Raw genomic sequence first — 25,045 nt, 5'->3', positions numbered from 1 at the left:
GTAAATCTCTATTTAAACACACACACACACACACACACATACATATACACATACATACATACACACATATATACATATATACACTGGGAGCAGAAAAGCAACCCCTGCCGGGTTCCCCAGACCACTTATCTATGATGAGTCCTCATAGCAGAGGTAAGATTTACAGTGAAACATTTTTATAATTTATGAACCCTTTAGCAATTTTGGCTAAATCATGAATTGTCAGTTATGGTTGAGGCAGCCATTACCTCAACCAGCAGCTTAATTTGACTCTTTTTCTCATAGCTGGATTCTTCTGTACTTTCAAGTTAGTTGGCCCTTTTTTTTTTTTCTTGTCCCCACTTGTGTTACCTTCTCTCAACCAAATTAAAAGACAGGGTAGGGGTGCCTCGGTGGCTCGGTCAGTTAAGCATCCAACTCTTTATTTCGGTTCAGGTCATGATCTCATGGTTCATAGGATGGAACCTCATGTTGGGCTGACAACACAGAGCCTGCTTGGGATTCCCTCTCCCCCTCTCTCTCTACCCCTCCCCTGCATGCACACTCTTTCTCTCTCAAAAAATAAACTTAAAAAAATAAAAGGGTAAAGACACTCTGCTTTCCAAAGAATGTTGTTTCATGACAGAAATAAGGTAGACTCGAGAGCAGTCCTAAGTTGAGTTCTAAGATGAGCAGTTCTTGTCTTCATCTGAATTGTAAGCAAGAGGAGAAAATTAAGTATTTTTATTCTGTGGGAGATAGGGCATCTTTATCTCATGTAAGCAGATAGGGCAAAATTAGTGTTTAGCTGATTACTTTGCACTTTATAATAGCTGACAGACTCCTCCATCTATTGGCAAATTAATCTTACTACTCTTCAAAAAGATACTAAGCAAGTGGATTGGTTTAGTTGTCCTGTTGCCATGATACTTGGGAACAACAACACAACACTTGGCTGCCAGTAAAAAGGCTTTCCCATTTCCTGTTCTTGCCATGTGTTAGACTTTTTTTTGTACCTACCACAGCCACCTAACACTTCTGTAGTTTATCACCAAAGGAATTTTACAAAACCTAAGGAGAACAAGGCAAGCTGAAATCATCACCCTCCTAAAAACGTAAACTGATCCCAAGAAAATGCCACCTTTTGTTTACCTGAGATTTACATTTTAGCAAAAAACTAAAATTTAGAAATCCAAATCTAGAAAAATTTGGAAATCCAATCCACTCATATCTTTTCCTTTTTTAAAAGAATGTTCAGTCTCAAAAAGAGTTGCTTTACACGAGTAGTCTTTATTACATGCTTAAATGAACAATCACTGTTATACTACCTCATTAATACAACATTAGATCATGCGCTTTCACCTCCCCTTTTTCCACAGCATAAACACAACTGATAATGGAGGTAGGAGGTGTATTTCAAAAGCACTCTTTAAAAAGGAAGGAGGGTTCAGGACTGTACTATTAAATTTCACATTTACCTTTATGCTAACTCATTCGAACAACATATATAGGACATTATTTTTGAAAGGAATACTTTGGGCGGGGAAATACTTCATTGAAATCTTGACCAAGTCTGAACTATCACTCAGCTCTTTAACAAATTTCTAACAAAAGACAGAGAACTAAATACTTGCAACAGATTTTATAATAGTTTATATTTGCACACAAATTCTGCCACATTGTTCAGCACCACCAAAGTAAAATTCTTAAATCTTTCACTGAAAATGAAAAATCCATCTGTCACCTGTTCCCAATAAAACACTGATTGTTCTACAAAATCAGCTGATTTAGCCAGATAGGAATTGAAGTTGGAGAGGTAGTCTTTCCAAGTTGTGAATTCATCAAATAAAGACCCTTCTAGGAATATGGTGGGACCAAAGAAAATGAGAAGGCTGAGCAGAATGACTACCACAAATAACTGAGAAAAGCTCCAGGGAATCTTACTAACGAACGTGCCAGCATCTTGAGGCAAAGAAAGTTTATCCACATCTACTAGTTTTATGTCTTCCCACTGACTGGTATCAAAGTTCTTCATTAAAGGGCTTGTGGGCAAATTCGAGGGAGGTAAAGGAGTTTCCTTGATTACTTTTATTTTCTCCCTGAACTCCTGCATCTGTTGCAGAAATATGATGGGTTCTGACACGTCTTTGAAAGCCTCAGCAATGTTAAAGGCCATTCGTTGTTCCTGCAAGATGGTGTTGAGTTTGTTGATCTCTGGGTCATAGGCTTGCATAACTGCCAGTTTCATGGTCTCAAAGTCAGACAGGATTTCATTCTTCTTTTGATCTAATGTATGTTGTAACTTCTCAAAAAACTCCTTCACTTTATCTGAATCTTTAGTCAGTAACTGTAGAGATTTCCTTTTGCTAGTTTCCAAGGTATCCAAGCGAGAAAGAGCATCTCCCCGACGCCAGGTCTCGAAGCTCTGGAAGAGGGACTCAAAGGCATCTCTTTCCTGAGCATAGGCATCTTCAATAGAACAGAAGACATGCTTGGTGTGGTCACCACGAGTAGCACAGATCCCGCAAATCAGTTGCATATCAGTCAGGCAGAAAATGTTGAGGGGTTGCCCCAAGTGTCCTTTGCACACAGGCATTTTGGGAGAGATCTTGATCTTGTTATACTTTTCCACAATACCCTTCAGGGAGTAATTGACCTGCAGGCTATTAACTCCAGTAGCTGAAGTTTCCTTACGGCATGTAGGGCACTTGAATGGAGATGATCTCCACAACGAATTCCGCACGGTCCCCTCTAAGATCCCTTCTAAGCATTTTTTGCAAAAGTTATGCGAGCAAGGCAAAACTCGAGGATCATCAAACAGACTGCAACAAATTGGGCACGTGAGATCTTCTTCAAGCAGCTCCATCACATCCTACCATAAAGAAAGAAACATTTTACTCCAGTAATCCCCTCCATTCAGACTATCTACTAATCAGAAATTATCTTTACAGGCATTAAAAATGATCTCTCACTGAAATAACCAGGCAAACAAAGGAAATAAGTGAGAAATTTGGGAAGGGAATGCACACCAAAGCAGATTTAATCTGCTGGGACTAGAACACACTCCTTATTAGCAGGGCTCCCTGTACACAAGGTCTTTGTGTGGACTTTCCAACAACAGTCTTTGGCTGAGATAGGGTTAGGTCTAGGACAACTGCAAGTTGAGCCAGCAGGACCCAACTGATTGTTTTAAAACAGAGAGCTGACTACTAGCTGTCAGAAACAAAGCTACTCAGTGTCTGAATAGAATGAGCTCTTTAGTCTGGGCCCACAATTATAAAATGGTATGCTATTCAAAAGAAAGAAGCACAGAAATACAAATTCAAGCATGCACTCTCGTGCAGGCTTTTATTAAAAACTAGCATATTTTTCTATTTCAAATGCAAGATTACAATTATTAAAATCCTAAGTAAAAGCATAAGACAAGAGTTGCAATTAATTCTTCAGAAAATTAAATGAGTTTTTTTTTTTTGAACCACCAGAACCATCTAGAGCATCAATTCTCAAAATGTAGACAGAAATCTGATGTCCCTAAGACTCCTTCAAGTCATTCAAGAAGGTCAATACTTTATTCACAATAATATTGAGAACATATTTGCTTTGGGCACCATGTTGACAAATGCACCGTAAAAGCAATGGTGAGGAGACACTGCTAAAGCCTCAGCAGGAATCAAACAAGGCAAAAGGTACAAGTTACTAAATCCTTCATTACCACACACCCACAGTCTAAGTGGGGGTAGCCAATTTCATTTAAGAATGTTCTTTATGAAGCAGCAACAATTATTCATTTTATTAAATCTTGATCCTTGTGTATGTGCTTCTTTAATATTTTGGGTGACAAAATAGGAAGTAAAGAATTTCTGCTGCATCCAACAGATACTGTCTGGAGAAAAAGCAGTTAGTTACATGACTGAGTCACAATCTGAACCAGCTGCTTTTTTTGTGGAACACCATTTTTACTTGAAAGAATGAATGGCAAACTGGCTATTTAGACTTAGGTAAAAGCAGACATTTTCTTGAAAATGAACAAAATAAGCCCTTCAAGAAAAATAAATGATAGTATTTCTTGCCAATGATAAAAATTAAGTTTTTGAGTGAAAATTAGAATTTTGGAAAACATTTTTGCCACTTAAGAGCTTGACAGCTTCCCATTAATTAAAGACTTTGTAATGAAATGGTGATTTTAATGAATGTTGGCTTTTATCTTTTTTAGTGGGGAGATTATTGTATAATGAAATATGTTATTTGGAGATCTGCATAATACAATAAACTAATTTGTTCAAATGACTAATGCATGTTATAAATCGTGCTTGGATAAAAGATCAAAAGACCAATACGTTGAAAAATATGATTTCAGATTCCATATTGCAACATTTAAGAAACTACCAGTTGTTGAGCTTTAGCAAAGTATCAAAGAAGATCCATAATTATCAGAAAAGGCTATTAAAATATTCTTCCCTTCACCAACTACGTATCTGTGCAAGGTCAGATTATGATCTTTGTATATTTCAAAAAAAAAAGAAAAAACCCATAACTTATTCTAACAGGTGTAATGAAGGGACAGATACAAGACTTTATTTGTAATCTATTAAACAGCAGTTCATTCAAGGGATCTATAAATATGTAGGGGCACCTGGATGGCTCAGTCGGTTGAGTGTCGGATTCGGCTCAGGTCATGATCTCACAGTTTGAGCCCGTGTCGGGATCTGTGCTGAGAGCTCAGAGCCTGGAGCCTGTTTCAGATTCTGCGTCTCCCTCTCTCTCTGCCCCTCCCCAGCTCATGTTCTCGCTCTTTCAAAAATAAATAAACACTAAAAACAATTTTTTTAATTAAACAAAGATCTATAAATATGTAAAGCAATGCCAATTTTCTTACAACTTATTTAGAAAATGTTATTTTTCACAAATTATGTTAACATATAACAGGTTTATGATTGTTATTTTAAATGAGTATCTTAAAATTTTTGTTTTAATTTCCAATACAATAAATGGCTATATAAAGTACATATGTAAACAAAAGCTCCTGGGATCCTCAGTTTTTAAGACTGTAAAGTGGGGTCCTGAAAATAAAAAATTTCGAGATCCCTGGTCTAGAGAATACCATTTCTCAGTTCAAGTTTTATTATTTTAAAATGGACATCTTAAAACTTCTATCCCTAAAGTTTTAAAACCAAATACAGTGCTAAATATGTCCTCGTTCAGCTTACTGAGGAACACATATATATGTCAGATTACCACCAAACTAATAAACAGAATAGGGCCTAATAATAATCCTTATAATAAATAATTAAATAATTTTTAACAGTAATTTTAAGAGTCACAATCGGAGGGGCGCCTGGGTGATTCAGTCGGTTAAGCGTCTGACTCATGGTTTTGGTGTGGTTCTGTAGTTCAAGCCCCGCATCAGGCTCCATGCTGACCATAAAGAGCCTACTTGGGATTCTCTCTCTCTGTCTCTCTCTCTCTGCCCCTCTCGTGAGCTCTCACACTCTCTCTCAAAACAAATAAACTTTAAAAAAAAGGGGGGGTGGGGCAGGGAGCCTTGGTGGCTCAGTAGGTTGAGCATCAGACTTCACCTCAGGTCAAGATCTCACAGCTTGTGGGTTCGAGCCCTGTGTCGGGCTCTGTGTGGACAGCTCGGGCCTGGAGCCTGCTTGGGATTCTGTGTCTCCCTATGTCTCTGCCCCTCCCCCACTTGTTCTCTCTCTCTCTCTCTCAAAAGTAAATAAACATTAAAAAAAGTTTAATATAAAAAAAAGTCACAATTGGTGCTATAATATAGAAGATAAATAATATTTTTTTAATATTTGGGGGGCAAGGAGAGCACAGACAGAGGGAGCCAGAGGATCTGAAGCAGGCTCTGCACTGACAGGCTGAGAGCAGTGAGCCAGGTATGGGGCTTGAACTCATGAACCATGAGATCAAGACCTGAGCTGAAGTTGGGACCCTCAACCAACTGAGCCACCCAGGTGCCCTGAAGATAAAGAGTATTTAAAAGATAAGCTGAGTTTGCAAGTCTAATAATTCATAGTTTTAAGTTGTGAGAGATATATGTATTATAGATTATAATACAATTTTATGTGGAATTAAAGCAAAGGTTATTTCTGTCAAATTTAATGTCATATGGCAAAAATATGTGATGAGCTGATTTTTCTGAACAATCTTTTGTGACATGAGAAGTCATAAAACCTTTGAAAAGTATGGGGAAGAGAACAGCTACAGAGACTGGGGTTGGTGTGAAGTAACTGTAAAAATTCTGACTCTAGAACAGAGAAGGAAAACTTTTGATGGTCCTCCTACCTTAGTCCTGCTATTTTATCATCTGCACCGCTCTTTGTCATATTTCAGCTAAAAATTCTATGCTAAAACTAGATTTTGGAGAAGGCAGTAGAAACAGGAAAGCGGGGGGGAGCAGCATTCAATAAAGTAAACCTAATTTACTCATTCTTGAAGGTTAATATTTCCAGAGAATCCTATCCAAGTATATTAAATAAATAAGAAGAAAAACAATATCAACTATTTGGGATGCAGAGGAAAAAGGGCACCCAAAGCAAAGAGAAACTTTGAGGAAAATGGAGAAAGGCAATCTAGTATCATCAAAAATAAACAGGAAAATGTCACACGCAGGAAAATTTTGTAATAAACAGTCATCCCAAAGCCATAATCACATTATAGCTCTGAAAACGAACCAGGGGAAAAAACTATTTGAGAAGTTTCTTTTTAAAAATATGCATCAAAATTATGGTGGATCCTGTTGTTCCATTTTTAGTGATGCAGCTTATAAATTTTGGTTTATGATTTAACGATTCTTATTTCTGTTCATAAAAGCTCAACATTTTCACTTCTTTTAACTTTATACTCAGAACTTCCCCTACTACCAAATTAATGTGACCACTTCCACAGCTGACTTTTAGGGAAAACTGAGACAGCCTAATCCAAGAAACCATGGCAAGTCTGTTGCCTCAAAAGTTTTAAAGGAAGATGAGTAAGGTTTTTAGTTTAAGTGAAGGAACTTCTAGTTCCTTTTCTTAAAGTGTGGCTAACACAGAAAAATCGGAAGAAATCAATAAAACTCCTTTGCAGAAAAATACATATCCCCTCGTTTCTATGGCTAATTTTTTTTACCAATATAGATGTCAAAAACCTGTATGTGAACAAAATTTTTGCTCTCCAGTCATAAAATTTCAACTTAACCACTGTCAGATTCAGCATAGAACAGCAAACACATATCCAAGATTCATTTTTGCCTTCAAATGTGTTCTGAATACCAAGAAAGTCTTAAATTTTGAAGCACAAAAATCTTTTTTCCCCAACAATTAAAAATTTCCCAAGTTTTTTACCAACAAAGCAAGTAGCCAAATCTGTACCTAGTGGTCTACCACCTCTCATTTTAAACCTCATTTTCCTGCCATATTTGTTTTTGTTTTTGTTTTGTTTTAGGTTTTTTTCCTTTGGAGAGAGAGCACATGCAGGCTGCGGGGGGGGGGAGAGAGAGAGAGAGAGAGAGAGAGAGAGAAAATCTTAAGCAGGCTCCACACACAGCATGGAGCCTTATATAGGGCTCAATCTCATGACCCTGAGACCATGACCTAAACCAGTATCAAGAGTCAGACACTTAACTAACTTAGCCACTCAGGAGCCTCTGTATTTTTTTTAATACTTTTAATTTATATACAATAAAATTCACTCTTTCTGGTATACAATTCTGAGTTTTGACAAATAGTCATAGTTGTGTACCACCACCATAGATATATTTTTAAGCAAATATTCATGATATCTGCACTCAGTGTAGACTATGAAAACTGCTTTATCCTACCTTGAGTGGATATATAGCAACAAGTCTGTACAAATGAAAACTGAAAAATGACAACCAGAATATTAAAAATGGAAAAGCCAATACTTAAAAGGAAAGTAGTCATAAAACAGAAACAAAACCTAAAATATGTGTGTTAGACTTCTCCCTCCTAGAAATACTTTATTTTTAAATGATCAACTCAAACTGAGTAGTGCCTAGGTGGCTCAGTCAGTTAAGCATCCAACTCTTGATTTTGACTCAGGTTATGATTTCACAGTTGGTGAGATCGAGCCCCTCGTCAGGCTCTGAACTGACAGCATGGAGCCTGCTTGGGATTCTCTCTCTCCCTCTCTCTGTGCATCTCCCCACTCATGCTGTCACATTCTCTTGCTTGTTCTCAAAAAAATAACAATAAATGATAACTCAAAATGATAATGCAAAAGGTGCTCATTTATTCATTCTTAAACTGGTTAATTTTAATAAACCATTCAAAGAGACTTTCCTATTAAACCTTTTAATCGATAGGAATATAAAGTTGTTCAAGATACTACTCATAATCTCTTTCCAAATCCCATTAGAAAACAAAAAGAAAAATTAATACTTTGTATCTTAGGGTTAAATCAAATTTCCATCCTGTTTTGAGGCATCTTTGAATTCAGGAATTCCAAAGTAAATACCTAATAAGTAACTAAACAGCAAATATTGAAACTCACTTCACAGACAAAGCTAAATTATGCAAACCTCTACTAAACTGAGAGCCATCAATCTTAGCTGGAGCAGTGCTTGGAATAAAAAGGATCACCTTTTTTTTTTAATTACTTCTTCTCAGCATATTAGTTAATCTTATTTTCAAGTAGTATACTATATTCAATGTTAGTATGAGATCTAATAATGCTTTCTTGAAACTTAGGGTCTATTTACTGAATCTAGTTAGAGGATGGAAGAATATTTATTGTAGTATTTTTTAAATCTTCTGTGTATTTGAAATTTTTCACAATAAAAAGTTAGGGAAAAAACTAAAAAGGGGACCAATTATAAGAAAACCATATTGAACTTAAAAAGCAAAACTTCAGAAGCATTAGCTAAGGTATGATAAGCTTTACAAGAGCTTGATCTGCTTTAGTACTGTTTTATCTTTTATAAAATAAAAAATGTATTATTGAGAATCTCTGTGATCCAGGCCTGTGAGGAGGCTGACGTAAGTCTGGGTCTTAATCTATGGCCTTTGACAAACCACTTAACATATATTGCAGTTTCTCTCCTCGCTGTACAACTGTTTTGAAAGGTATCTAATAACATATGAAAAATATTTTCAAAGTATTTAAGTACTCTATGTCAATGCCTTATTATACTTTATTCTGGCTTTTAGAGACTGCTCCATAACTTATATGATCAAAACAGTTTAAGAAAAAACAAGATTTCTGATATCTGAAAAAAAGGAATATTAAAAATATTAAAAATATGTCACATATAGTGTCTAAAATAGCTTGTCTAATTGTTAGGTGGCTCCAAGTTTCCTATGTCTCCATATAAGACAGTAAGAAACTTCCCTTTTCTGCCATTATTCTAGAATGAGTAGTTAAAATTTCCCCCAAGACATTTCTAATAGGATTCCTGATAAGTAGGGCAAAATGAAGCTAGAACAAAAGGTCCATCAGCTTGGAAGAACCACCTACTCAGCAATTTCACAGAGTTTTTGGACTATGGTAACATTCCCAGAAACTTAAAAACCAAATCATTACCCTTACTAGTCCAGACCACTCAGAAAAACTGGGTGTTTTCCTTTCCTTCATTCTCTCCTCCATACCACTGTTTCCTCTTGACTCTTTCCTTTGTTTATTCTTTTAGCTCATACGCCCCATGTTTCAAGGTGTACACTCTTTTGATTTCCTCCTATTCTTATCCCCCACCTGCCTCTTTACCTTATTTTTCTTTCCCTTTTATCTTTTCCCTGTGTCACTTGATAATCACCCCAGCCATTACTCCATAATCCTGTAAATCCACAGCATTATATCAATAGGTTTTAGGATACCAGCTAGATCAAATATCCCTATTCTACTTCTGTATAACTATCCAGAAATCTCTGGGGGTAGGGGGACACCCGGCTGGCTCGGTCAGTATACCATGAGACTCTTGATCCTCAGGGTCATGCGTTTGAGCCCCACGCTAGGTATAGAGATTACTTTAAAAAAATTATTTTTAATTTAACAGTAACAACAACAACACCCAGAAATCTGTGTGGACTCCGAATGGTATTGAAGCCTAATCTCTCTCACCCAGATGAAATCAATTTGAATGAGTGTCTGAATTTGAGGGAAACATACATATAGACTAAATTATTCACCTATTGTGGTACCAACCAAATTCAGATATTTATCTTTACCTGTTAAGAGTTCCAATTAAGTTGGAACTAATGACTTCCAGAAAGGTTTGATGAACCAGAAATGTCTGGTTTCTTTTCTCCCAAATAAATATAAGTGGGTTTAAATGAAGATGGAAAACTTTTACCCATAAAACAACTTGTCTTCTTTTACAACCATAAATTTGGCAATTGTTATTGGTTGGTGTCTATTAATAAATTTCCATCATCTAAATCTGTATTTGAGGTTAATGCCAGCTTCCAGAAAGTAGTGTCAAAGTCTAGCATTCAATAAGTGGCTAGCTGGATTTAGCTAGGTAAGTGAGGTTACTTAGGTCGTATATAATACTGTACCAAGTGAAAACAGGCATTTTGTAAATAACTGATAAGCACTACCTATCAACTAACAACTTATTTGGAAATGTAATTAGTGCCATTGGAAATGTAATTAGTACAAACAAGGTTCCTTTTGCTAGGTGTAGAATTAGGTACACACGATATCTTATTCTAAAGTAAACCTGATCTACAGAATATATCAAGTAGAACACCAATTATGCTAAACTTTAAGCAGTTTTTAGTTTGGCTATGTTATGGTATACACTATGTTGGCACTCCTCACTCATATTCAATACCACAAATATGCAGGGGGAAAAAAAGAAGAAAGAGCTCCTCTGGGAGTTATAATGAGGAGCCAGGCTGTTGCCAAGTACGATATCCTTGTGGCACTTATGCCACAGGAAAGACAAGAATTTAAACTATCAGCAAAAATTTTCAATTCAACTTTTCTTTAGTAATACACCTAAATCTATAATGCAAATGAATTTTTTTTTACAGTTCATGTTACAGGAATTTACTTTATAGAAGGCTTAACTGCAATATAACTATTCTGTATATCAAAGGATGCCTGTATTTGGTTAACTGTTACAAAAAGGAGACATAGCACCCTATTCTTTTAGTACCATTCTAGTATCCAGAGTTCCAGGCCAAGGTAATGAAGATGGCAGTGTCTTCCATGAATAACAAAAATGAATAATCCAGTGTCCTAATGATATTTAAAAAGGTGAAATATAAGCCAAAGTCAATTCTTGCCCTAAATTCAGAAATACAGCACATTTACAAAGATACTGTTACTCTAAAAGGTATGATAAATGCCTTATAAAAAGAACATAGAGGGGCACCTGGTGGTTCAGTCATTTGAGCGTCTGACTCTTGATTTGGGCTCAGGTCATGATCTCACAGTTCATGAGACTGAGCCCTATATTGGGCTCTGCACTGATAGCACACAGCCTGCTTGGGTTCTCTCTCTCCCTCTCTGTCCCTCCCCGGCTCACTCGCTCTCTCAAAATAAATAAGCATTAAAAAAAAAAAAAAAAAAAAAAACATAGAAAGTTGACACCATACTAAAGTTGGAAAGCTTATCCAAGCAGTTAGCTTTTATGTTTTTATTAATATAAAAGTAATTTGTGGGTATAGAAAATTCAGAAAATACAAGGAAGAAATCACCCATAATTATATTAGCAAGGAATAATCACTTATTATTTTGTTATATTTCTTCCAATCGTGTGTGTGTGCACAGATACGTATTTTAACAAAACTGGCAACATCATACAATTTTATATCTACTTTTTTTCACTTTTTTTATCACATTTATTTCCCTTATTTTTATATATTCTTCTAAAATGTTATAGTGCATCTTACAGATATGCTAATACTGGCTATATGTCTTTTTGGTAATAGAACATTTAAATGAACATCTTGTAGAAGAGTCTTAGTCCACGGTTCTAATTATTTCCTTAGTTCCTATAAGTGTACTGTTAGGTGGGTCAAAGAGTAGAAACACTTTTAAGGACCTTTGAAACACTGACAGGTTTCCTGCTAGAAGGGGTGTACCACTTTATGAACTCTAACCAATGATGTATGAGTGCCCCACTTCTCCATGCGGTCCCTGGCCTTACAAGAGAACTGTACTTTTATAGTTTAGTAAAAAAAAAAACAAAACAAAAAAAAAACAAAAAAAAAACAATAAGGCATACATTTTGATCATACCTACCCAAATTTAAAATATAAAATAATTTAAGGCAGTTAACATTAGTATGCATTTAGGATTACCAGTATGTATAAGGAATATATGGTAATAAAAGTTATGGGGTAGGAATAAAATAGAAGTACAAACATCTTAGACATCATCTAGAAAACACCTAACTGTATAATTGAAAAAACTGAGCACCCCCCGCCAAAATGGAGCTTTCTCAATCATACACAGCAAGCTAGGCATAGGACCCGAATTTCCCAATTCTTAGACTTCAGCTCTATCTAGAAAGTGGGTCAAGAATTCAGTGTTCTCATTCATAAAATGGATTAAGTTTAATCATGGCTCTCTAAATCCCTTCTAAAGTTTTATGATTTTTACACATTAGGCTGTAACAGGCTGTCTGGTAGAGAGAACAGAGCACTGAACCTGTCTCTGGATACCTGGCTTCAAGCAGGAGTGTCTAAGTCATGGTTTTGGAAAGATTAGGTAGTGTGTGCCAGTTTTGTATATTGCTAAACTATATAAATGTAAGGTGGTTTAATTAATCTGTGTACAAATACTGTGAAAAATGTAAATACACATTTAAAGTATTATGTTAAAGTATGATTATATTAACCAGGAAAGGTCCTGAAAGAGAGCTGGACTCTCTTGAACTCTAATTTCATGAAAAGGTAAAGCAAGTATTACACAGGATAGCAGGTATAAAGCACTTTCATGGAAATGGGTATATCTGAACAAAAGCTGTGGTACAAGTAGGACCAGGTAACCAACCAGTCATAAATATACAGAATGAAAAGAATAGCCTAGTGTTATGGAAGGACTTACCAGGGAGATTTAGTATCTCAGCTAGTGTAAAATAGATGGTATTAGTAAGGAAAGGAGAGCCTGAAAAAATGTATCTTCTCATTGTATAAGGTGGAAGTAAACCAGTTAATCAACAGCTCCAGTTAATCAAGTTCTACCAGAAGGAGTGGCTATGAAAAGGAAATTCTGCTTTTAAAATACCTATTGTATAAAAGTCTCTAGAGTCAGAAAACTCAAACATTGTCTGTACAAGCCCTAGCAAAAAGGCATGGGAGAAGGGCCGGGGGGTGGGGGGAGACCATAAAAAAAAGATGCTACTAAGACCTCTCTTTTTCTTTACAATATAACTCTTTAGCTTGTAATACATTTCAAATAATTGTTACATAAACATTTTCCAAATATAGAATCTATTTTTCTGAGTTTTGACAAAATATGAAAACAGAACACTGATGAGGATGGGAACACATTCTACACATAGTTCAATTTTGCATGGTTCTGGGCCTAAAAAAAAAAAAAAAGAAAACTGAGTGCTTTGTTTCTTAATGTAGGGAGAAGTATTGTAGTTTACCTCTGTCCCCTGCGAGCGAGCAGGTGCAGGTGTATTCGTCAGGGTTACTATTTTTCAGGACAAAGCTATCAGGGTTTTTTTTCCCCTCACGTTGTGATGGACAATCAAACGAAGCTACTGCAAAGAAAGAACAAAGAGAGTATTATGCATTTATTTGCAGAGGATCCTTAGCCGTGATCCTCAGTGTTTTCCTTCCCTTCTCCCCCCCCCCCCCATAAATCCTGCGCGCTAGGACCTGGTGAAAAAGCCAGGAGCATGGCTTTTTTTTTGGATATCTTTGTGCCTTTACTAAGGAGCTTCCCGGTTAGGGCGCCCTCCCCAGGCGCCAGGCACTTCCTCAGTTTCAGTGCCAGAGAGTGGTTGCCGGGCTCCGACTTCTGGTTCATGGTCGCCTTTTCTTTCCTAGGCGATACCGAGGCACTGGCACTGAAGCCGGGCATAATCTGTAGCGGAGCAGGGTTTCTGGAGCACAGACACGCTGCCTGGGCCCCGCGGATGCCCACCGCACGCCGCTCCACCCCACTCCCGTTTGTTCCAGTGCCGCGCTGGTTTTCGCTGTGCAGCTGGGGCTGGAGCTCAAACTGAGCTCTCTGGAGCCCCCCACCCACGCAGGTCGCTGTCCTGCCAGGGCAAATCCTCACCCTTGCAGCAGGCCCAAGGACCACCCCCCTTCCTAGAGTGACCGGGTGGGTACTTATCTCGGACCTCGGGGGCCGCGGGCAGGCGCCTGTCCTCCAGCCGCGGGGACCTCGCGTTACCGGCTGGGCACGGCGGCAAAATGGACTCGCAGCGCCAACGGGCCCGCCCCCTGCCCTCCTCTTCCAGCACCTCGATCCGCCTCCCGGGCCTCGGCGTTGCCTTTGTTCCGTCTCCCGGGTCTCGCCTTTCCCCGGGGCGGGGGGTGGGGAGTGGGTGAGGTGAGGCGGGAGTCCTTCCGGTGTCGACAACCAGCAGCAATAACTGCCACCGTCCGCGGTGCACCTAGGGGCGGGGAGGGTCCGGGACCGCTCGCTTCTCTCCCTTCCAGAGTGGCTGCGCGCGCCACGGAGCACCCTGCCAGAGCGGGCCGAGCCCGCGCGCGCTGGGAAGCAGACGGCGACAGCTAAGACGCGTAGGCTGGGCCTGTGGAGCTCTGGCGACCGGAGGTGGAGCCACCCTGGAAGAAAGCTGGCGCGCAACAAGATGGTTGGGTTTGGATTGTTGTACTTTTTTTTTTGTTCGTTGCATTTTTAGGAACAAAAAAAAAAGCCCAACCCTTCACACCACTTCATCTGCATCTCTCAAGACCAGAAGCCCAGCCACAGTGGCTTGGGGGACGGAGACAACTGTCTGCATTGCACCCCACAACTCGGGTTGGGTGGGATGGTCACTCTTGTTGGGACCAACGCCAGGGCTCTAGCCATGGGCTCCAACCAGAGCACCACCAAAATATGGTTAATTACCGTCCTCCCCAACCTTGCACCTATTTCTTCGCAGGCTTTAGGATGAATACTAGAGACCCAATTCTACGTAAGATTTTCTTTTAGGAAAAACACTGTTTTCCTTTGGAGAGAAGGAAAAACTTAAAATTGGCTTTAACTTAAACGCTGCTAATGGCTATTCAGATGCTAACCTGACTCACCATTCTGTATAAGGACTTTGTCTAATACCAAACACATTAAGCACTTATACCAACCAATGATCTGTTTGGTTCCAAACAAAGGTGGAGGAATGGCTTCTCCAAAATTTACAGTCTTAGGGGAAGTGTAACAAAAAAATCACAGGATATGTCCGGGAGTTGAGTTCGCCCCCAGCAGGGAAGTCTGGTCTTTGGAAGTAGAATTTCAGGGAAAGGTATTATAGACCTACTATAAATAGTACTTGGGCTCCTTGACTAATAATGCTTAGCTCAAACTCCATAAAAAGCTCCTCCCCGCTCCCTTCGGAGACGTCGAGTTCCTTGCCAATGCCCTGTCCCTGAAACCCAATTTTGCCCTTGCAGAACAACAGTTCCTATATTTATGCCATATACTCGTCATAAAAACACCATGGGATGAAAAGAAAAAATATATTTATTTATTTATTTATATTTCATTTTTTTGAAGAAAAACGGGTGCCTGGGTGGCTCAGTAGGTTAAGTGTCCAACTTCATCTCAGGTCATGATCTCACAGTTCATGAGTTCAAGCCCCACATCAGGCTCTGTGCTGACAGCTCAGAGCCTGGAGCCTGCTTCAGATTCTCTCTCTCTCTCTCTCTCTCTCTCTCTCTCTCTGCTCCTCTCCTACTTGTGCTCTTACTCTCAAAAATAAACATCAAAAAAAAAAAAAAAAAAAAAAAAAGCACCGTGAGATAGACATTATGATTCTCATCCTGTAGTTGAAGAAATGGATGAAGTGATTTCTCAAGATAAAAATCAAGAGGCAGAGCCAAGATTCTCAAGTTAGAGTCCAGCCAGGTATAGGTTCTTTCTATAGCATCATAACTGCCAATGCCATTGAAAACTACACCCCGGTCTCCTACTAAATTAGTGTTGTTTTTTAAAACACACACACAAAATCTAATTTATAAAAGCATCTTAAATACCCTAATGTTAAAATGAAACAAGAGTGAAAGGTTATTGACTCATAAGTCAAAAATTATCCTTAATGCAATTATATACATATTTATATAGTTAGATCTGTTTGGTGGTAAATACTAATTAATAAACCTCTGCCCAACTAAATGTAAAATATTGGTTACATCAGCACAGAAGTCTTAAGACTGTTACATTGCTGAGAGAACATTATGTATTAAACTCTGAAGTGTAGAAAAATAGGGAAGGAAAAATAGCCTCTCTCCTCCCACGGTACTAATAAAACAGCACTGGGAATCCCCACATATAGTGTGACTAGAATAAGAGCGAAACCGCCAGATTGAAATGAACATACACAGCTACATCCTTCCCAGAAGATCACAATGTAACTAGATCCTGTTAGAGATAACACTGAGGGATTGTCAAAATTCTTGTCACACTGGAATTTCCTTCTATTGACTGTTCTTCACATAAGTAAACTAACAGCTGAAGACTGGAATTCATATGTCAGCACAACAATAAGACTATAGAGTCTTATTTAAATTTGTCTTTTGTGATATATTATTACAGGTAGAATTTTTTTTAAGATTTTGTTTTAAAGTAATCTCTATGCCCAATGTGGGGCTCAAACTCACACCCCAAGGTCAAGAGTCTCAGGCTCTACCAACTGAACCAGCCAGGCACCCCTACAGGGAGAATTTCTAATATGAAATATATGTATGTATTCTTATTGTTGTATTGATTTTATTCTATTGATTTTGTTTTGAGCCTTGACAAAGGTCAAAACTGCCAGGTGTCCTTCCATCTACCAAGACATGTGATCAGACGTTCCATAACAAAGGGGACATATAAATAAAACAAAGGGGACACATAAAAAGGGGGAAATATAAATTGTCAGTGTGGGAAGCATCTAATATCTAAGACTGAAGCAACTCTGTGCAGGAGAGGACTGCCGGATAATACAATAATAATAATAATAATAATAATAATAATATAATAATAATAATAATAATTTTATTATTATTCTGTTCTTCTCAATAGCTGCCAAGTTCATGAGTGCAAGCCCCAATAGTCCTGAAAGAGAATTCCTGGCAATACAAGGCACTGACATTGCAAGGTGTAGTGAAAAGAGCAGAGGCTTTGAAATCAATTCTGTATCCAAATTCTCACTCTACCACTTACTAGCTGTTCAAGTTACTTAGCAGCTCTAAGTAACCTCAGTTTTCTCTTCTGTAAAACAGGAATCATGATTCACTCATTTATGAAAATTAGGTGATATGTAAAGCAATCAACATCGTGTCTGACATATAGGAGGTGCATAATAAATGGTCCCTACTGCTATTGGGCAAAAGAGAACCATACTGGTTTTGGATTACAGTTTTCTTGGATTTGTAGATTTGACGCCCAAGCACAACAGTCTTAAGCAGAGCTAAGCTGCCTATGTAGTAGAGGAAGCTAGGACTGTAAGTTTTGCTTTTCTACACCCAGCCCAGGGTGGCCTTTTAAAAAACATAAAGCCTTCTCCTTCTATACCTCCTTCTCTGTGCTTAGGGTAAGTAGAGAAAAAAGGAAAAAACATCACACTCAGTGAAAGGAAAACTCTACAGTTATTTTAAAGCTCTATAATTTCAGAAAAATTGAACATCTAAAACATTCCATTAAAAGGGAAAAAATCTACCTGTAAATATACATTTATCACAAAAGACAGAAACTTACCTAAGACTTGGTGAAATTAAAAGTCCCTGGTTTGAAGAAAGTTCCAGATTCCATATGTTTCATTTGCACAGAGAAGTTCATGCATTAAATGGAGCCAATGGTAAGATCAGCTGGCTTTTGAAGAGAATGAGAAACACTGCAGCAACAATAAACTCGGCCTTTAGCTGGGCTGTTTCTGTAGTTGGAAGGAAAAATGGTAAGAATGAAGTAAACTGTCAGAGGTAATTAAGGTGGTACTAGCATGTGCTTAGCATTAAATACTCAGCATTGTGCTAGGCACCAAAGGCACTAATCAAGGAATTCCCCATGTGGTTGAAGAGACAAGTCTTAAAAACAGGAACTAGTTTAGTGACAGTACATGGCCCAGTTAAAAGCCAACATGAGTGTTAAAGACAAGAAAGGAGGAAGGCATCAGAAGCATCAGGGAAAATTCCCAAGGGAGGTGGGAGTCAAATGGAATAATTAAAGATCAGAGGATTTGGGGCACCTGGCTGGCTCAGGCAGTAGAGCATGTAACTCTTCATCTCAGGTTTGTGAGTTCAAGCCCAACGTTGGGTGTGGAGCCTACTTGAAAAAATGAAAACAATAGATAAAGATCGTAGGACTTGAAGATGAGAAAGAGGAGCATTGGAGGTGAGGAGCACAAGCTCAGGGTCAGAATGAACTTTGCTGGTACTGAGTCAGTGAAGAGCATGGCCTGGTTTGAAAATAAAGTTTGAGGCCAAAGCATGGAATGTTGTGAAGGTCAGAATAAAGAGTTGAACTTCATTCTGTAGGACATGGGAATTCACTGAATAATGATTCACGTGGCACTAACAAGATGAAAGCAGAATTTTAGAAAGATTAATCTGATTACAAGATCCAAGATTTAAGGGAGAAGAAATGTCCTTTATTTTTATTAAATGATTGATTGACTGATGTTTTTATTTATTTTTGAGACAAAAAGAAAGCACGAGCTGGGGAGGGGCAGAGAAAGAGGGAGACGGGAACTAAAGCAGACTCTACGCTGATAGCAGAGAGCCTGATGTGGGGCTTGAACTCATGAGCCGTGAGATCATGACCTGAGCTGAAGTTGGACACAGCCACTGAGCCACCCAGGTGCCCTAGAAATTTCCTTTGCTTTAATATTTTTGAGGTTTGTTGTTGAAAATTATAGATTGTTTTAAATGCAATAAGGTATATAAAAGTATAGCATTTAATACCAAATAATTGTTGATTAGAGTTCTCAATTTATAAATAAAATACAATATAGAATTAACTATGACACATATTCTCCTAAAATCCAACAAGAGGAAATTATATGAATATATATACTTATATATTAGTTATATATATAATTTATTTTACTATAATGATTTTAACTACATCATGTGACTAATACATTAAAACATTGCTTAGCTACATTTTAAATTATGCCTCATTAGAGCTTTAAAAATCACTACATATATACACTTTGAAATTTACTGCTCTGTTTTGATATTTTAATGATTAATTACGTTCAATTATGTTAACTGATTTTTTTTCTGAATTCCCATATGTGTAGAATTTTATTCTTGATGAACAATAACTTTAGGAGGGCCTTGAGAATTATTCATTCAGGTTAAGACTAATAAATACTGTATATTTACAGTTGTTTAAGAGAATTAAATTTGTAGAAACTATTTTGGAATCCTTCTGTTAAGTTCATTAATCATTATGTGCTCTACTTTTATCTTGAAAAATGTCAGTTTTGATAATAAAGTCTTATAATTTCAATTCGGAAAATGACTTTCATCCTGTTCTATGGAACATTTTTTAGAATATTTCTTCTACAAATAAAGACACAATAGGGGTGGGGTTCTGCAGTTTTCAGTAGCTGGTAGATTCTTATACCTTCAATATACTCTGTTAAATAAAGGCAATAGTACATTTCATAGAGCTTTATTCTGAAGATCTCGATTAACCAGATACCTATCTGTACAGCATTGCACAAGAAATACATGCTTCATGGTGTTTTATGTGAGCCTGCTTGAGTCTGTCTGATATTAAAACATGTGGTAATAAATACCTTGTCAAAAGTGTGTTTATCTTATAATGGTCTTATTTATAACACCATGCTGGTTGTTGCTAGAATGAGGCGGGGTCTCTAGAAGCTTGTGCTGGGTCTGACCTAGCCACACCCCCTCCAAGTCAGGCATAAGACACAGACAATTCAGGAGACACATGAGACTCATTACACAATGTCAGCACAGTCTAGGCATTTTGTGAAGGTCACTGACCTCTGGGTTATGAAATTCAAAGGACATTTTTTTGGTTCTCATTTTCCTTGATCTCTTAGCAGCACTCACTGCCTCCTCCTTGAAAGGCCTTCTTTCCCTGGCCTTTAATAAGATCATCCTCACTCCCTGATTTTCTTTTCCCAACTCCAGAACTCCACCCTATTCTATCCAGCATTCAAATTCTGGAATTCTTTGAACACTCAGTTTCGGGACATTTTCAGGACCTCAGTCATTGTTTAATGAGTCTCATATTCCCCATAAAGCAGGGATCACAAACTGATAGCTTGTAGTCCTACCATTTATTTTTTTTTTAATTTATTTTTATTTTTATTTTTATTTTAGAGTGACAGAGAGAACGTGCAACTGGGGGAGAAGGGCAGAGGGAGAGAGAGAGAAAATCTCAAGCAGGTGCCACACTCAACCAGAGCTGGACACAGGGTGAGGCTCAATCTCACAATCCTGGGATCATGACCTGAGCCGAAATCAAGAGTCAGATGCTCAACCTACTGAGCCACCCAGGTGCCCCTATTTTTTTATTTTTTAAAGATTTTGGTTTTATTTTTTTTAAGTTTATTTGTTTATTTTGAGAGAGAAAGAGAGGGAGCAGGGGAGGGGCAGAGAGAGAGAATCCCAAGCAGGCTCTGTGCTGTCAGTGCAGAGCCCGACATGAGGCTCAGTCCCACAAATTGTGAGATCATGACCTGAGCCAAATTCAAGAGTCCAACACTAAACTGACTAAGCCACCCAGGCACCCCAAAGATTTTATTTTATTTTTTAATTTTTTAACGTTTATTTATTATTGAGAGACAGAGACAGAGCTGTAGCAGGGGAGGGGCAGAGAGAGGAGGAGACACAGAATCTGAACCAGGCTCCAGGCTCAGAGCTGTCAGCACAGAGCCTGATGTGGGGCTCGAACTCACAAACCGTGAGATCATGACCCGAACTGAAGTCGGACGCTTAGCCGACTGAGCCACCCAGGCACTCCCCCTAAAGATTTTATTTTCAATCTCTACACCCAACATGGGGCTCAAGCTGACAACCCCAAGATCGAGCTGCACACCCTCCCGACTGAGCCAGCCAGGCACCCCAGTCATACCACTTTTAGATGATAAAAACCTTTTGAATTTAAAACTTTAGCAGAGGCATGCTCCTTCCTGTCCCATAGCCTTTCCTCCTTGTGGGCATTTGAGCTAGCTCTTGTGTTGCCCAAGGCTTGAACCCCTTCCAGCTTCTGGGCTCCTACCCTTGTAGCTCCTTCTCTCCCTAATGCACCCTTTTCTTGCCACCAAACCTCCCCTCCCCACTCTGGTCCCCCAATCGCAGCACAGCTGACACATCCCAGGTTGGCTTTCCAAAATGTTCCAGGCCAGGGATGGATCCCTCTGAGTCATCTCACTCTGCCCTGTACTCTTCTTCCTTTGCACACACTGCAGTTTGTTCTTACATATTTGCTTGTATAATTACTTGAACAATGCTTGTCTCCACTTGACTGTACACCCTGTAAGAGCAGGGATTGTGTGTGTTGTGTGCATGTGTGTGTCTTGTGTTTCCTCATCAATCCATTGCCAGCACCTAACCCAATGACTATAAACTTTTTTATGAATGTTTCAGGGAAGTAAGAACTCTCTCTTTCAAAGACTATTGATGCATTTCAACCTTCTAGAAATTAGCTCTTGAGACCAGATGAAATGGTAATGTACTCCGAACTTTATTCACTTAAAATAAGGACTTTACTATACTTTATTTGATCAAAACATTATCTCCACCCCCACCACCCCCGTATTTGCAAAGCAGTTTTTCAGACTCCTTATAGAATTTACAAGATGTGTCAACAGTCTGCACTCTTTCACGGCATAGCTTGTCTTGGAAAATGAAGATAATTTCTTGAATAGTCCATCAGAGTATTCTCATAAAAATTTGAAAACCTTCTTCCACTGCACAAAAGTTAAGCAGTATGCCACAAAAAAGACTTAATGATATAACTCAATAAAAATGTAAAACTGTTCATGTTTAAAGCACAATATAGTCGTGATAGCACACAACTATTAAAAGGAAGACAGGTGTCTGGGTGGCTCAGCTCATGATCTTGAAGTCCCTGAGTTCAAACTCAGGGATTAGCTTCGGATCCTCTGTCCCCCTCTCTCTGCCCCTCCCTGCTCATGCTCTCTCAAAAATAAAATTAAAAGCATTAAAAAAAGAAAAGATAAAGCTATATGTATTGACAATGGCATATATATAAGATATAGTAAGTAAATTGGGGGTGCCTGGATGGCTCAGTCCGTTAAGCATCTGACTTCGGCTCAGGTCATGATCTCATGACTTGTGGGTTCGAGCCCCGTGTCAGGCTCTGTGCTGATAGCTTAGAGCCTGGAACCTGCTTCAGACTCTGTGTCTCCCTCACTCTCTGCCCCTCCCCCACTCGTGCTCTGTCTCTCTCAAAAACAAATAATAAAAAAATTATTTAAAAAAAAGACAGTAAGTGAAAAATCAAGTTAAAAACAACATGTGTATCATGATTCCAATTTTGAAAAGAAATGTAATTGGTAGAATATGGATAGGAAAAAACATTTGGAGGAATATACACCAAACTGTCAGTTGGAGAGGGTGAAATTTGGAATTTTTCAGTATTTATGTTTTATATTATTATAATTCTTTTATATTTTTACACTAAACATCTATTACTTTTGTAATGTATTAAAAAAAAGGAAAGAGGGGCGCCTGGGTGGCGCAGTCGGTTAAGCGTCCGACTTCAGCCAGGTCACGATCTCGCGGTCCGTGAGTTCGAGCCCCGCGTCAGGCTCTGGGCTGATGGCTCGGAGCCTGGAGCCTGTTTCCGATTCTGTGTCTCCCTCTCTCTCTGCCCCTCCCCCGTTCATGCTCTGTCTCTCTCTGTCCCAAAAAAAAAAAAAAAAAAAAAAAAAAAGTTGAAAAAAAAATTTTTTTTAAAAAAAAGGAAAGAGGAAAATTTGTAAAAGAAAAAGACACTCAATTGGAACTCTTCCAAATGAATAATAAGGCAACACCTAGACAGAAAAACAGGCCAAATACATGAAAAACAGGACATTAGAAAAGGAAATACAAATGATCAATAAGCAGGAGAAAAAATGTTCATTCTTAATGAGAATTGAAGAAATACCAAGCAAAATGTTATTGCAGCCTGTTTTAGTTCATTAAATTGGCAGAGATTTAAACCATTATAATGACCAGTAGGTCAGCAATGAGTGACACAGGCCATCTTGTTAGCTGATGGAAACTAACACAGATGGATACAACCTTTCAGAGGACAGTCTGGTAAATCTGTATTAAAAAACCTGAAAATACATATACTTAATTCAATTTCTAGGAATTTATCCTACAAAAGTAGTCATAAATACCACAATTTATATGCCAAGAATATTTGTACAGAGCTATCAGAGGAAAATTAGAAATATTGTTATTATCTATCAAAACGATATGAGTTAAATTAATCCTGGTACCTTCATACAAAATAATAATATGTAGCCATTTTTTAAAGTTTATTTATTTTGAGAGAGAGAGAGAGAGAGAGAGAGAGTGAGCAGGGGAGAGGCAGAGAGAAAGAATCCCAAGCAGGCTCCAGTACAGAGCCTGATACAGGGCTCTATCCCGTGCGTCATTAGATCATGACCTGAGCTGAAATCAAGAGTTGGACGCCTAACTGACTGAGCCAACCAAGCGCCCCAATATGTAGCCATTTACAAAATGATTTAGAAGACTATTTAACAACTTTAAAAATTAATGTCTCTTATAAGTGAAGAAAAGCAAATTTCAAAAGGTGTATATATAACATAACACAGATTGTGTGTGCACGCATACATATGCACATATTAAAAAGACTGATCACGATGTCAACAATTGTTATCCATAGTAGTATAAAGTGGAAATAACCTTTATTTTGTCCTGATTCTTCACTGGATTTTTCAAAGTTTCTCTAATGGTTATATAATGTATATCTTTATAGTCCTAAAAAAAAGTTCTTTTAAAAGTTGCTGGCCTAGGGGCGCCTGGGTGGCTCCACGTCGGGCTCTGTGCTGACAGCTCAGAGCCTGGAGCCCGTTTCAGATTCTGTGTCTCCCTCTCTCTGACCCTCCCCCGTTCATGCTCTGTCTCTCTCTGTCTCAAAAATAAATAAACGTTAAAAAAAAAAAATTTTTTTTTAAATTTTTAAATAAATGGTTACAACTACCCATAATGTTACTATAAAACCAGCCTGATTACCTTATTCAGAAATATATTAAAATTTTATCATAAGATAGTTTAAATACACAAAAAAGTTATATAAAAAATAGCTATGTACCGTGAAATAAATATCCGTGAAAATAAATAGTATTATTTTACACACTAAAAACCTTATATAATAATCGTGTCACAATACACAAGGATGTGTATTTTTAAGAATAGATGTTTCTATCATAATAACACACACTGTCAGTTGCTGGTTGAGGAGGGAAGTTTGCCACCCTCTCTGCCCACCAAGGGGTTATCATGGAGGTCAGACCTGAGGCTCTAGTGAGGACTTGCCTGGATTGGAATCCAGGGTTGTTTTCTTCTTCTTCTTCTTCTTCTCCTCCTCCTCCTCCTCCTCCTCCTCCTCCTCCTCCTCCTCCTCCTTCTTCTTCTTCTTCTTCTTCTTCTTCTCCTTCTTCTTCTTCTTCTTCTTTTTCTTCTTCTTCTTCTTCTTCTTCTTCTTCTTCTTCTTCTTCTTCTTTTTATAGAATTTTTTTCATTCTTTTTATTAATTATTCTGAGAGAGAAAGAGAACACATGGAAGTCGGGGAGGGGCAGAAAGAAAGGTCAGATCCTGACCTGAGCCAAAATCAAGTGTGGGACACTTAAACAACTGAGCCACCCAGGCACCCCTGGAATCCAGAATCTTCTATTCACCAACAGTGTAACATGAGACAAATTACTTACTCTCTGATTCACAGTGTTCTCATCTGTAAAACAGAGGTAATGACAGTTCC

At 38.2% G+C, this 25,045-nt stretch overlaps 1 protein-coding gene and 1 long non-coding RNA gene across 3 annotated transcripts in view; one reads left to right on the top strand and one right to left on the bottom strand.

Moving 5' to 3' along the window:
* Positions 1-25,045, top strand: part of LOC144613040 (uncharacterized) — a 101,763-nt gene that overhangs the window by 72,211 nt on the left and 4,507 nt on the right. Inside the window, exon 11 of the long non-coding RNA XR_014137419.1 lies at positions 20,406-20,582. This is a non-coding gene — a long non-coding RNA (uncharacterized LOC144613040). The remainder of the gene's footprint in view (positions 1-20,405; positions 20,583-25,045) is intronic.
* On the bottom strand, positions 1,607-24,709 carry TRIM13 (tripartite motif containing 13). 2 transcript variants are annotated; one of them, XM_081795282.1, is made up of 4 exons: positions 24,603-24,709; positions 17,806-17,980; positions 13,538-13,654; positions 1,607-2,851 (listed from the first exon to the last, which is right to left on the bottom strand). In XM_081795282.1, the coding sequence occupies exon 4, from the start codon at positions 2,843-2,845 to the stop codon at positions 1,622-1,624; it is 1,224 nt and encodes a 407-aa protein (XP_081651408.1). In that variant the 5' UTR covers positions 2,846-2,851; positions 13,538-13,654; positions 17,806-17,980; positions 24,603-24,709; the 3' UTR covers positions 1,607-1,621. The 2 variants fall into 2 exon arrangements, with proteins under 2 accessions (XP_081651408.1, XP_060493216.1); XM_060637233.3 differs by lacking the exons at positions 17,806-17,980; positions 24,603-24,709 and adding an exon at positions 14,243-14,357.

This window comes from Panthera onca, chromosome A1 (genome assembly GCF_046562875.1).
Source record: "Panthera onca isolate mPanOnc1 chromosome A1, mPanOnc1 haplotype 2, whole genome shotgun sequence".
Taxonomy (NCBI): Eukaryota; Metazoa; Chordata; class Mammalia; order Carnivora; family Felidae; genus Panthera; species Panthera onca.
Note: the sequence above shows the minus strand (reverse complement) of the source record. Positions and strands in the feature narration are given on the sequence as shown.

Coding starts and splice junctions, on each gene's coding strand:
- TRIM13 (XM_081795282.1), bottom strand. CDS start 2,845: ATGGAGCTGCTTGAAGAAGATCTCACGTGCCCAATTTGTTGCAGTCTG.